The 14,419-nt window shown below is 43.1% G+C and overlaps 1 protein-coding gene across 3 annotated transcripts in view; it reads left to right on the top strand.

Annotated features, from left to right (window-relative positions):
• Positions 1 to 14,419, top strand: part of FMO5 (flavin containing dimethylaniline monoxygenase 5) — a 38,356-nt gene that overhangs the window by 8,168 nt on the left and 15,769 nt on the right. The window contains exons 1-2 of one of the 3 annotated variants that reach the window (XM_035727129.1): positions 3,127 to 3,686; positions 4,138 to 4,310. In XM_035727129.1, the coding sequence (XP_035583022.1) occupies positions 4,176 to 4,310 (135 nt within the window). In that variant the 5' untranslated portion in view covers positions 3,127 to 3,686; positions 4,138 to 4,175. Of the gene's footprint in view, positions 1 to 3,126; positions 3,687 to 3,720; positions 3,899 to 4,137; positions 4,311 to 14,419 lie in introns of those variants that run through there. The other 2 variants (XM_035727128.1, XM_035727130.1) reach the window with 2 other exon arrangements.

Raw genomic sequence — 14,419 nt, 5'->3', positions numbered from 1 at the left:
GAGGTCCTAACCAGCGCAATAAGGAGAGAAAAAAAATTAAAAATTGGAAAGAGAACGGTAACGGGTTATTCATAAATGACATGATTGTAGACTATCCAAGGAATCTACAAACTACTGGAAGTAATAAGTGAATTTAGCAAAGCCACGTGCTAAATTCAATACACAAACATAAGTTGTATTTCTTCATACTTGCAACAAATAAATGGAAGATGAAAATGTAAAAACAACACCATTTACAATAGGATTTTAAAAATAAAATACACAGGACTAAATCAAATGTGCAAGATTCCACACTGAAAATTATGACACAACACAGAGAAATCAAAAAAGACCTTTTAAAAGACAAAAATAGTCTATTTTACAGATTAGAAGATTCAATTCTTAGGATGTCTGTTCTCCCCAAGTTGGTCTGTACATTCAATGTAATCCTAGTCAAAATCCCAGGAGGTGTCTTTGATAGAAATTGATAGGCTAATTTTAAAATTTATATGGAATTGAAAAAAATGAGAATAGTCAAAATCATCTCTAAAATAAGCACAAAGATGGAAGATATGTATATAACCAGTTTTCAAATTTTAGATTAAAGTAATTAAGACCATATGGTATAGGTGTAAGGATAAACAAATAGGCCAGTGAGACAGAAGAGAGTCCAGATACAGGTTCACACATATATGACCAATGACCAAGACACCGACGCAATTCAAGGGGAAAGAAAGGTCCTAGAATAAATGCTGCTGGAAGACCATATCATCCAGATAGGGGAAAAAAAAAGTCACCGCTGTGATGATGATGGGCAAATGTTCAACCGGAAGGTCCTAGGCTGCTGTGGCCCTTGGGGAAGAGTGCTCCGTCCGTGCACTCGGTCTCTCTGATTTGGAACTCTCCACTTTGTATATAGTCCTCTGGTCTATTTCATGAAACCTTTCCTTTGACCTATTTTCTAAATGTATATTGAGGAAAAATAAAGCTATTAATTTTTCTTAAAAAAATTCACCTTGACCTTTACACTTAGACCATTCATATTAATTTAAAATGGATCATAGATCTAAATTTAAAATCTAAACTTATAAATCTTCTAGCTGGAAACACAGGAAGCTATATGAGCTTGGGATGTGCAAAGGTTTCTTAAATAGGAGCAAAATGTACTAATCATAAAAGAAAAACTGTTAAATAGATTTCATCAATATTTAAAACTTCTCATCAAAAGACAATTAAAAAAGTGAAAAGTTATGTCCCAGTCCAGTGCTAATCAAGCAGCTTTCCTTGGCAGTTCTTCAAATAAGATCTACGCTAAGCTCCTTCTATCTTCTATAGCTGCCATCTTAAAAGAAGTGGCCTCCAAAGGACAATATTGAATGAATGTAAAATGCAAAATGCAGACTTAACAGAAAGAATTAGGACACGGGAGAACATCTGAGTAGAAGTGACGCTAAACTATTCAAAAGCTCCTCCTCGGTTAGACCTTTGCAGAAACTCCTCTGTACAATTACATATGTACGCACATGCACACACACACACACTCTCCTCCAAAAGCCTCATATATATTACCTTGGAATTACTCACTGTTATCTATTGTATCTGTCATTTGTGCTATTGCTCTTTCCTAATAGCATGAGTGAGTAATTGTGTTGAACCTGTCCATTAGTTTGCATATATTGTTACAGCCCAGTGAAGAAATTGACTCACTTGCAAATGGCAGTTAGACTAAATGAGGAAATTTGAGTCAAGGTTTAAAACATTTTACAAGTAATTTAAAAACAACACAAAACAGGGGCGCCTGGGTGGCTCAGTCGTTAAGCGTCTGCCTTCGGCTCGGGTCGTGATCCTAGGGTCCTGGGATCGAGCCCCACGTCAGGCTCCCCGCTCCGCGGGAAGCCTGCCTCTCCCTCTCCCGCTCCCCCTGCTTGTGTTCCCCCTCTCGCTGTGTCTGTTTCTGTCAAATAAATAAATAAATAAAATCTTTAAAAAAAAAAAAAACACAAAACAGGGGCGCCTGGGTGGCTCCGTTGATTAACTGACTGCCTTGGCTCGGGGCATGATCCCGGTGGAGCCCCACATCCAGTTCATTCTGCTCAGCGGGGACCTGCTTCTCCCTCTCCCTCTGCTGGCCGCACCCTCTGCTTGTGCTCTCTCTCTTTCTGTCAAATGAATAAATAAAATCTTTTAAAAAAACCCCACACAAAACATAGTTGCCAAATTTAAAAGTAATTAATTGTAAAACACAAAGTAGTAGAGAATTAAAATAAAATTACATTTTACAATATTAAGTTTTAAAAGTGATTCTTGCATTGTTCTGAAATTGTGAAATTGATTCAGTAAGGGAGAGGTTAATATTCAATTTATAAAAGTATTTACCTGTTTTCTTCTATCTAGGCATCTCTAGTACATTCAAAATTTTCCAGTTTACGAATAACTCATTTATAAGTTAAACTGCCTGGTTTGCATCCCTGCCTTTCCACTTACTGGGAGGATGGGGGTGATGATAGTACTTGCCTCATTGGGTTGCTGAGAGATTACATGGGTTCATTCCCATCCGGTTTTTTGAACGGTACAAGGTGAGCCCTTGAGAAATGATCATTACTGGCCCATGAAGGATACTTTGGAAACCCGGGACTGACATTACTGACATCAAACCATCATGAGCCAAGTTGGCTAAGGAAGTAAGTAGAAGGTAAACAAATAGATGGCATCAGCCACTGCTTAGTTCTCCAAAAACTCCTCACATATGTCAAAACAGACTGGTGGGTTGGATGGGCCCTGATTCTGACTCGGTGTGTGATATCCTACATCCGTTGCACTGGCCTCTTCTGCATGATCTTATATTTGAAAAAATTAAGTTCCATTTTTAAAGTGGACATTTTATGTTTTTAATTACTGATGTAACTGTGTGAGAGAAAGCACTTAAAAAAAAAAAAGATTTGAGAGAGAAAGAGAGCAAGACAGCGCGCAGGGAGGGGCAGAGGGAGAGGGAGAGAAGCAACTCCCTAAACCTGAGCCCTAGCGGGGCTGAATTTCCCGGGCCTGAGATCCTGACCCCAGCCAAAATGGAGACCCCACACTTAAGCAGCTGAGCCACCCAGGTGCCCTGAGAAAACACTTTAAAAAAAAAAAAATTTACTTATTTGACTAAAAGAGAGCACACACAGGGGCCGAGGGAGAAGCAGACTGCCCTACTGAGCAGAAAACCCAATGCAGGGCTGCAACCGAGGATCTTGAGATGCTGATTTGCCCCAAAGGCAGATGCTTAACAACTCAGCCAACCAGGTAGAAGCTCCTTTAGGTGGGAAACGTGATCCATTTCTCACTGAACTGCAGCGGCCCGTTTAGTGCACAGGTATTTTAAGTAAATTTCTACCAGCAACCTGGAACCAAAGAGCCCATCTGTGAAGTGGGAGTGGGGTGGTGAGGAGGGATGAGGCTCCGGGATCTGTTTTAACACATCCTGAAAGGTAGGTGTTCTCCACTGAAGCTTTTAGAGCAAGACTTGCTTTGAGGTTGTTGCTAGTTTCCCTTTCACCAGGAGGAGTTTGTCACTTTAAGGCAGATACAAGGAAGTTAAAAGTGGATGTGGAGAGGGCTGGGATGGAAACACAGGGTTGCTGTGTCTCTATAGAGACAGTGGTTGAGCCTCTGGGCAACTACAATCCAAAACAGAGGTCGTCGGATTTATTTTCGGCTCAAAGCAGGTTTGGCCCACGTAATATTCTCCCTGGAGGAGGGAGTGAGTGCCCCTGAGCTGCAGGGCTTTGGCTGGAAGGAGGTGGAGAGGAATAATTACTCCCCATTGGCTGTTGGCTGTTTGCACTTTGTTGGTTTATCTTTCTTCCTCAACAGCCGAAAGTGCAGTGCAGGCTCTGGATGGCAGCTGAAGGATTCCCCAGGCAATACAGGAAAGGCAGTGAGTTAGGCTGCCACATCAGGGCTCTCAGCTTGAGGTCTTGTGGACGCAGGGCTCCCATATCCCTTTCAGAGCAATTCCCTATGCCCCGGGAGACAGCAGAATCTGGCTTCTCCTAAAGCACCTGTTGTCGCAGCATTTATTGGGAGGATGCCATGGCCAAGATCTTTCTTCCCTGAAATGTGTTCACTGAGGTGTGCTTTGTGTCTTTTGTTTGTTTGTTTGTTTGTTTTGGACAGGTTACATTGATCTAGCCTGGTAAAGATATCCGGAGACCATGACCAAGAAAAGCATTGCAGTGATTGGGGGAGGTGTGAGTGGGCTCTCCTCTATCAAGTGCTGCCTGGAAGAAGGCCTGGAGCCAGTCTGCTTTGAAAGGACTGATGACATTGGAGGGCTCTGGAGGTTCCAGGTAAGTCTCCTGGTTCTTCAGTACTTGGAACCCGCACTGAAACTGGGTGCCCAGCAGTGTTAGTTTGCAACCTCAGGAGCATCCCAGGTGTAATCTGAAACTGGTCCCCTTCATGGAGGGCAGAGAGAGACCCAAGAAAGAGGTGGGCCACTGCAGGGTGGCAGATGGCAAGTTTAAATAAGCAAGGGAACTTACATATGTGGCGTGTCCTGGGCAGCAGCAAGACAAGTACATCTCCACACCTGTATATGTTAACTGGATTCAATCAGTACCACGCACATGGTCTCAGCACCACATCACTAGCAAGGCCAGCAAGATGTACATGCCAAGAAGTCTCTGAAGGTCCAGCTCCTGGGTAACGTGTGGGCACAGCCTCTTGATGACTTCCCCCCAGTATGCCACCTCTCCTGACCAGCTTTTACAATGTCACACAGCCCCCTCTTCTATGCTGTCCCCTGAGGGGTCAGCAAGGGGGTTCGCTATCATGCAGGTGGCCCATTTGGTGTCTTTCTGTCTGCATGGGAGGTAGATACCACGGTAAAAGTGTAGGCACATGCAAAAGAAAACACAGACTAAGGTAATGATTTCCAAAACAATTTTTTTTCCCCACCGCGGACCCCAGGCTCCGAACCACTGATTGATTAAATTCCCTGTCTGGGGGGTTGGCTCACTCACGGTGTTCACTTATGTTCTCATGTGATTTAGTATAGGTGATACATAGGCAGACTCATCAGGTATGAACACGCAGCATTCTGTTTGGATAATGGCACAGGTGCCTCTTTCTGAGGCAAAAATAATGTCCAAAGCCATTCTATTTTGGAGGACAGCTCTTCCCACTAGAGCTATTGCAGTATTCAGTAAGGACAAGGTTTGTTGGTTATCATTTAATGCTTGCTGGGTGAATTTAGTAAGGACTTCTATATGTACTGTAACATCCACCGGGCCAATGGAGGAAACGAAGACAGCGGCTGTAGTCCGTGTCAGTGAAAACACAGCGTGTCCATCTAGCCTTGAGGTGAGGGAAATTGGCAAGTCTTGTTTCCACGGGTGTGGGGAACTCTCCCCTATGCCCAGGGAAAACTCAGGGTGCAGTGGTCCAACCACCCAGGTGGGAACCGTGGCCAAAATTTTGTTCCACACAACCAGTAGGCCCCTTTCCGGGCTACCCGATAAATACCTGGGTGGTGCAACCAGTTAGTACCAAACTGGTCACTCTCCTTTAATATGGCAGAGTGACTGACCACACAGTTCCAGTGACATCCCTCCTGTATTCCCAGTAGAGTTGTGTTGGTTCTGTTTCGAATGACTTTTCTCTCCTCCCAACGTAGGGGTGCCTGGGTGTTCAAATATCCATAAACCCATCCCAAATCTGGCTCGACGGTGGTATTTCTAGGACCCTTCCAGTGAGCAGATTAATGGGCTGCCTGTGTAGTCTGACAGACAGGAAAAGAAGACCCATGCCCAGTGTTATTGGTACTGTGTGCCCCAGGCCAGGTTTCTGGATCAGTGTTGGTAAGATCAGATGAACCAAGAATGCTAGTCCTAATTTGTTCTTCTTTAATGTACGGCTTTAGGGCCTCTCAGTGTTTTTCTTGGAGGGGTGATTCTCACCATGGCAATCCTGAGGAGCTAGAGACGGGCAGCTTCCCACATAGCCATCAGTTGGATTGATTTCTTTGTTGGACATACGGGTGAGCCCACCATAGAAAGGAATTTCTGTCAGGTGCCCATCGTGTAACTGGACACCAAAGGAGCAGCAGAGTCTCAGGTCAAACAGATATTTAGTAGGAACTTGTATGGGGAGATGTTCCTCTGTTACAAGAATGACAAGGCCTGATCTTTAGACATTAGGGTGGTTGCAGTTTTAGGAATTGGACCAGGTCACGTATACCGTCCAGGTTGGCCAGGTGAGGCAGCACTGTCAGGTGTGAGATGGACTGGGGTGGGATATGCCTGACCAGGACCCCCATCCTCTCCCCCTCTCTCGATGGTACATATTCCATTGCAGGTATAGTATGTTTCAACAAGTCTAGCTTGTAGCAGGACAATGGGATCCCAGTGCGAAGTAACTCACCCATCCCAGCAGAATTTACCATTGCAAATCCCAGTAGATAATGCCCTTCTCAGGGTCTGGTGTTCTCAACAGCACAGCATGCTCATCTTGGTGAGAGCTGGGGCAATGGCTGGGTTCCACAACTTCCACACCTTTACAGTATCGAGGGCCTTAGGAGGAGTCCCCAGTCTGGCATATGGGGTATTTAGGACTTATTGGTTGATCATGCAAATGTGTTAAAGTCTGGGACAGTACTTTCGTCTACTTGGCCAAAATGGATTCACCTGTTAGTAATTTCATTTCCTTTTATTTCCTTTCTACCAACCCTGCTACTTGAGGGACTCTAGGGGAGCTGGAGCCTCCATTCACTATCATGACTGTTGCCCAGTCTTGCACATCATGACCTTTGAAATGGGACCACCCCGTCATGTCTACTGATGAGGGTATCCATACATGGTACTCAGCTTCTATAACCCCCTAACGGTGGCAGCCTGGTTTGCACATTCACAGAGAAAGCTTGGGTTAGGCCAGGTGCTGTGTCTACACAAACCAGGGTATACGTATAACCTTCACTCGGGGAGACTGAGGCAATAGAATCAATTTGCCAATCCCTCCCTGGTTGAGAACACCAGATTCCTTTGGTAGTCGCCTTTGCATTGGTTATAACACACAGGACATGCTGTTACTGAGTTAACTTGAGTCCCTATAGTTCAAGGGTGACACGAGCTAAGGTATCCCCTATTTGATTGCCGGGGGATGTCAGTGCTTTATGAGTAGGGACCTAGAAAACAGTGAGTTCTACTTCAGGCTCTTATAGGGGAACCCAAATGTCTTTCCACATATCCTGATACTCACAAGGGCTCATTCACGATCAAGCACCCCTTGGCTTCCCAATGTCCAAGCCGTAGGTTTCATCCCTTTAGAACGGCCCAATTGTCAATGCAAAAGGTTAACAAAGGAGTAACAGCCAGAACTCATGAATCACCAGCCAAGCTGTTCTGAGTTCAGCCCACTGGTTAGTGTACTCTGTTCCTGTTTCCAGCCCAGATGGGGTAAATTTTGGGCAAAATAGTGACTGTAGTCCTCTTGAAGGGATTGCCCTGACTAGACCCAGGTGTATACTGGGCGTCAGCTAGAATTTCCCCACTCCCTCCCTACAGGCTACAGGGACACAGCAGGTATAGGGGCAGGGGCATCTGGAGGATCTACATCCTCCACAGGTCCTAGCAGCACCTGCATTTCTAGTAGACTGGTGGACCGGGAGCACCTCTGCTGCAAATAGGCATGTCACTTAATCACCGTGGAAATTTGAGCTATGGCAGAGGTGGGTAAATGGAACGTATTCTCATCCCATCTCTTGATGGGCAGGGAAGTTCTTACCACAGTGTGCTCTGTTCTTTACTGACAGGCTTAATCTGGAAGGGTGCTCTATGCGGGTGAGGCAGGTTCTTGCTCTCTTGCCAGAGCTGAGACCAAAATCCTAGGAGTACTCTCTCCTTCTCTTATTTCAGGTACTGCGGCCCAGCCCATATATTCAGAGTCACAGACCCATCTAATTCAAATGGTAGTCCTGCTTGGGAGATGCCCAGAACTATAACCTGCTTTACTAGTATTTTGGCCTTTTCAGAGGCAGCTTGCTGCTCTGATCCCCAGTCCTACATGTGCCCTTTCTTTACCAGGTGGTATAAGGAATGGGGACACTGTGCCAGGTGGGAAATAAGAGTCCTCGTAAGTCCCTAAATCCTTGCAAAGCCTGCATTTCATTCACATTCTTAGGGATTGGGTAGCCTTGCACCTTATCAAACACAGCTTCTGGGACAACACAAGTCTCATCTGACCAGACAGCTCCCTTGACCCTGAGTTTTTTGTGGGTTCACTGCCCATCCTCTCTCTCACACAGGCTCCAGCAAAGCCTCTGGGTTTGCCTCCAGCAGAGGCAAATCTTCCCATGTTAACATATCATCAATGTAATGGACCCATTTTAGTGATGTGGGCAAGGAAAACAGGGCAGGTCTCAGGCTACCATCCCATGAAATATTTTGGGGCTGTGCACGGCGCCTTAGGGAATCACTCGAAAGACCCAGGTGCCTCTCCCTTGTCAATGCAAACTGGTCTTGTGACTCAGTGGTCAGGGATATACTGAAAAAAGGCATTTGCTAAGTCCAGCACAGCACAGCACACTCCTAGGACTCTGGCCAAGGTATCTAAGATGGTGGCAATGTTGGGCACAGCTGCATGGATTGGGAAGAGACTACCTTGTTCAGTTCTCGGTAGTGTGCTGTCATCCACCATGAGGGATCTGACGTTTTTACTGGACATTCAGTGCAGTTTTGGACTGCTTATCTTATGCCCTCCAAGCAATTTATATTGACAGTTACCACTGTACAGGGATGACAGGCTTACTGATTCCCAGTTAATGTTTGCCCTCAGTACTGATTTGGTTACCCAGAGGTGGAATTCACCAATGGAGATTTGCCCAGGGGCAGGGGAAGGGGTGAGGAGCCTCCAATTGCCTGAGTGCAGTCAACCGGTGGTCATGTCCTCTTGATGACCTCCTCCAGCAATGAGACATTTTATCTTGTGTCAGGAAATATGATGGGCTTAACAGTGATTAAACTTGCTAGAATCCAGCCTGCTGCCCTCTTCTCAGCAGCCGTCACCTCAGGTTCTATTCAGGTTCTTCCTCACGCTCTCCTCCCCCCACCACAGGCTAGGAGCAAAATAGGACACAGGTATCACTTGTTTGTACTTTACTGATGTCTGTGGAAATAAAAATGGCACAGAGATCATTTTCACTTAATGAGTTTTGTGGCTATCTGAAAGAGGGTAAACAATCTTGGTGGGGGGGCACAGTGAGGGTAGAGTGTAACAAGATAACAAACTTAAGAAAATGTAATGTGGTTAGGAAATTTAAAGTGGTTGCTCCCGGTCTGCATTAATGAGTACGTGATCTAGAACACTTGCTTACAACTCCTTCCAGGGATCCCCTTTTCAGTCCTCTCTGACCTTACCGTCTTTTCTTTCCTTTTTCCTCCCACCCTCCCTCCCTTCTCTCTTTTCTTCCTTTCTTTTACTTTCTTTTCTTTTCTTTTCTTTACTTTCTTTATCTTTCTTTCTCTTTCCTTTCTTTTTTCTTTCTTTCTTTCTTCTCTTTGAATTCCAGTTCAATTTAAATAATTCTCTAATAATCTAGTCCTCAAATAGAATATAAATTCTGGCGCTTTTCTTTCTTTTCAACTTTTCTTTCACTTGAAAAATCAAATTTAGTTCAAAGGCCTGTCTTCAGAAGAGGGCAGAGGGCACCTGCAACTTGTATTTCTTACCCTTGCATTGTATTCAGGTTTTTAAATTGAGTTATTTATATGTACATCCAGCCCTGCAACTTGTCACTAAGTTTAGTTATCATCTACTTAAAAGATAATTAAGCTACTTACATGCCAAAGAATATCAACCTCCTTTACTCATCTTCAAAGAGGCAGGCATTCACTGGGTTTGCTTTTAAACTCACTTCCTAAACCAGTGAATGGTATTAAGGTGTCCAGGTGTGTCTCATATTTCCTACACACAAACACAGTGTTGATCGGTCACTTACAAATGGCTTCATAGTAGGGCACCTGGATGGTTCAATTGGTCGAGCGTCTGACTCTTAATTTCAGCTCAGGTCATGTTCTCAGGGTCGTGAGATGGAGCCCCACCTTGGGCTCTGTGCTCAGCATGGAGTCTGCTTGAGATTCTCTTTCCCTCTCCCTCTGCTCCTCCCACTCAGGCACTCACTCTTTCTCTAAAATACATACACACGTACATACACACACACACACACATACATACATACATACACACATGGCTTCATAGCATTCCTTAGTTGAAAAACACTGCAGTCCTTTTGTGCCTTGGCTCTGTCTTGGGGAACTAACTCTTATTTGACAATAGTTCTTACTCAGACCTAGAGTGACTATCCTCTGGTGGAACCCCCATGCCTCAGTCTTGGGCATGAACTGAAAAGGCTGTTAATTAGTGTTTGGTAATTAAGAGAAAATTATGCTTTTGAATCCAGCCACAACATAGTATATAAGTTTTTTGTTTTTTTAAAGATTTTATTTATTTATTTGTCAGAGAGAGAGACAGCGAGAGAGGGAACACAGGCACGGGAGGGGAGAGGGAGAAACAGGCTTCCCGCGGAGCAGGGAGCCCGATGCGGGGCGCGATCCCACGATCTGAGCGGGAGGCAGAAGCTGAACCGACTGAGCCACCCAGGTGCCCCTTGATGGTTTTTGTGGACATAAGAAAACACTTTGCTGTGTTAGTGACATGAAAAAGAATATAAATATATGAGTTTTGTCACAGGGGTAGGATCTGTGATGCATTTAGCTCTGTGAGCCCGACTGACCTGCTCTAGAAAGCATGGTTCTACTCCTTATACTAAACTTAGAATTAGTATTTTTGTATTCTTTGGGCAAATACCTCGTAGTGCAATTGCTGGGTCATAGGGTAGTTCTATTTTGAACCTTTGGGGAACCTCCATACTATTTTCCCCAAATAGCCAAAGCAACCTTGAAAATGAAAAGCAAAGCTGGAGGCATCACAATTCCAGATTTCAAGTTATATTACAAAGCTGTAGTAATCAAAACAGTGTGGTCCTGGCACAACAAATAGACACAGAGATCAATAGAACAGAATAGAAAACCCAGAAAGGGACCCACAACTATATGGGCAATTAATCTTCGACAAAGCAGGAAAGGATATCCAATGGAAAAAAGTCTCGTCAACAACTGGTGTTGGGAAAACTGGACAGCAACATGTAAAAGAATGAAACTGGACCAGTTTCTTACAGTACACCTAAAAATAAATTAAAAATGGAATAAAGACCTAAACGTGAGACATGAAACCATAAAAATCCCAGAGGAGAACACAGGCAGCAACCTCTTTGACATAGGCCATAGCAATTTCTTTCTAGATACGTCTCCTAAGGCAAAGGAAACAAGAGCAAAAATAGACTATGGGGACTTCATCAAAATAAAAAGCTTCTGCACAGCAAAGGAAACAATCAATAAAACTAAAAGGCAGCCTATGGAATGGGAGAAGATATTTGCAAATGATATATCTGATAAAGGGTTAGTATCCCAAACCTATAAAGAACTTATCAAACTCAACACCCAAAAAACAAATAATCCAATGAAAAAGTGGGCTGAAGACATGCATAGACATTTTTCCAAAGAAGACCTATAGATGGAACAGACACATGAAAAGATGCTCAACATGACTGATCATCAGGGAAATACAGATCAAAACTGTAATGAGATATCACCTCACACCTGTCAGAATGGCTAAAACCAACAACACAAGAAATAACAGGTATTAGCCAGGATGTGGACAAAGGGGAACCCTCTTGCACTGTTGGTGGGAATGCAGTCTGGTACAGCCACTATTCCTTTTCTTGTCTTATTACATCAACTAGGATTTCTAGTACAGTGTTGAACAGGAATGGTGAGAGAGGACATCTTTGCCTTGTTCCCAATTTTAAGGGGGAAACTGTCCATTTTCTCACATTAAGTTATGATGTTAGCTGTGGGTATTTTGTAGATTTTTTTTAATCAAATTGAAGAATTTTTTTTCTATTCTTAGTTTGCTGAAGCTTTTTCTTTTTTAAATCATGAAGGGGTGTTGTATAAACAACATTTGAACAAGAACAAAAGAAAAATACTACCTCATTAATAAATCAATTTGTTTTTCCTATTTTCAAGTTCTATTGGCTTAAAATAAATAAAATATACTCAGAGAGAACCATCTGACGGGGGAGAGGTTATACAATGCACAATTACGTAAACATGGGTAAATATAGGTAGTATACTATTGCCCCATGCTGACGTAATTTTATATATTTGATGGTGAGAATGTGAATTTGATTTTGTAACATTAATTTTTTTTTTTTACCAAAAGGTATATTATAGGTCATTTTCAATGTTCCTACATAGATTTGAAAATTACAGTTTAGGTGTCTCCAAACTCATTCTCCATAATTCAGTCATTAATTCATTTCAAAGCACTTATTGAACATCCACTCTATATCAGGCACTGTGTTGATGATAGAGACACAAAGAAGAATAAGATATACATCCTATTCTCAGGTACCTCACGGTCATAGAAACATATACAGGATAATACAGTGTTAAGTTTAAGTTGCCTTTGAGAGCTTGGATATGAATGGGACATCTAACTCTGTGGGGAAAACAAAAGTCTTCTTCAAAGAAGTGCCATTTGATGTGACTCTTGAATGATAGGAAATTTCCAAATGGAGAAGCAGTAATATGTACTTTTAAAGTTGTGAAAGGGCCGCCCACTTGCACCCCACTTCAGATACCAGTCACAAATCCAGGTTATTACTGATACAACTGACCAACTGCCTATAAATCAGAGGTTCCCATGACCCCCTCTTTGGGTTTGATTAATTTGCTATAGTGGCTCACAGAACTCAGGAAACCCATTTACTCACTAGATTACCAGTTTATTATAAAAGGATATAACTTATAACAGCCAAATGGAAGAAATGCATAGGACAAGGTATGGGGACAAGACACAGAGCTTCTGTGCTCTTTCTGAGTGCTCTAACTAACTCTCCCCATATTTCCTCAGCTTCAGCAGTCTGGAAGCTCCCCAAACCCCATCCTTGTGCGTTTTTATGGTAGCTTCATTATGTAGGCATGGTTGATGAAATTATTAAATCATGGCCATTGCAATTTATTCAACTTCCAGCCTCTCTCCCCTCCCCAAAGGTCGGTGGTGGGGGTGGGGGTGGGACTGAAAGTTCCAGCCCTCTAATCACTTCGTTGACTCCTTTTTTTTTTTTTTTTTTAATTGAGAGAGAGAGGGAGAGTGTGTGGTGGTGGTGGTGGGGTGGGGGGAGGCAGAAGGAGAGGGAGAGAAGAATCTCAAGCAGACTCTCTGCTCAGCAGGGGTGTCCAACATGGGGCTCAATCTCACAACCCTGAGATCACTACCTGAGCCAAAATCAAGAGTGGAATGCTTAACTGACTGAGCCACCCAGGCTCCCCTTAGTTGGCTCCTTTGGCAATCAGCCCCTATCCTTAAGTGGTTTCCCAAAGTCCCTTCATTAACACAACAAAAGACATCTTTATCATTCTTAACACTTAGGAAATTCCCAGGGTTTGGGGAGCTATGAGTCAGGAACTGTAGGCAAGTCCACATATATATGCAAAATATATACAAAGACCAAATACATACGAGAGATATTTTTTTGGTCGTCTGAATGACCAAACATGTATTTCTTATAAGTCACAGTATCACAGGCACTTAGCTTATTTCTTTTCTATAAATAACGCTATCATTAACATCATTTAATGTAACTTTGTCTACTACGCTGAATATTTCTTAAAAAGCTAAGTAAGTTTCAAGGGTTTTCATATACTTGCCACATTGCTCTCGAGAAAACATTCTACTAACTTCACTCTCTCCAGCATAAGTTCCCATTTCATAAGTTTCTGTTTGTGCTAACACCGAGTAAGTCTTTTAAATGAGTAAAAAATATTGTATGGTGACTACCATAACATCATAAAATTAAAAAAATAAAAAATAAATGAGTAAAAAAATGAGGTCATAGGGGAACATATGCGGGACAGAACAGAAGTTAGTACAATGTTTCCTGGAGCGCAGTCTTGCCAGAGTACAACAACCCTTGAAACTCATCTAGGCTTTGAAATATATAAAATATTTATAAGACTATTATTCAGATGAGCAGTTCTCACTTGGGAGTCTCATGTCATTGCAATTAGGTGACAACTGAAACTGTATATCTGCTGTGGTCTCTTTGTTCACATGTTTAGAACTTCAGCTGGGATAAACCAAATTTCTGGGGGCTGGCTACACATCTCTGTATCCCAGACATTCTCTTCACGTGTCTGACTTGGGCTTACTCACAGAATGGTGACTTAAGGTAGTTGGACTTCTTACATTTCTGCTGACTTCCACCAGATCAAGCTTTCTAAGAGACAGAGGGCAGAAACTGCAAGACTACTTAGGACTGACTTGGAAGTTACCCAGG

Source organism: Zalophus californianus, chromosome 4 (assembly GCF_009762305.2).
Source record: "Zalophus californianus isolate mZalCal1 chromosome 4, mZalCal1.pri.v2, whole genome shotgun sequence".
NCBI classification, from domain to species: Eukaryota; Metazoa; Chordata; class Mammalia; order Carnivora; family Otariidae; genus Zalophus; species Zalophus californianus.
This window is presented reverse-complemented; position numbering and strand designations above follow the sequence as displayed.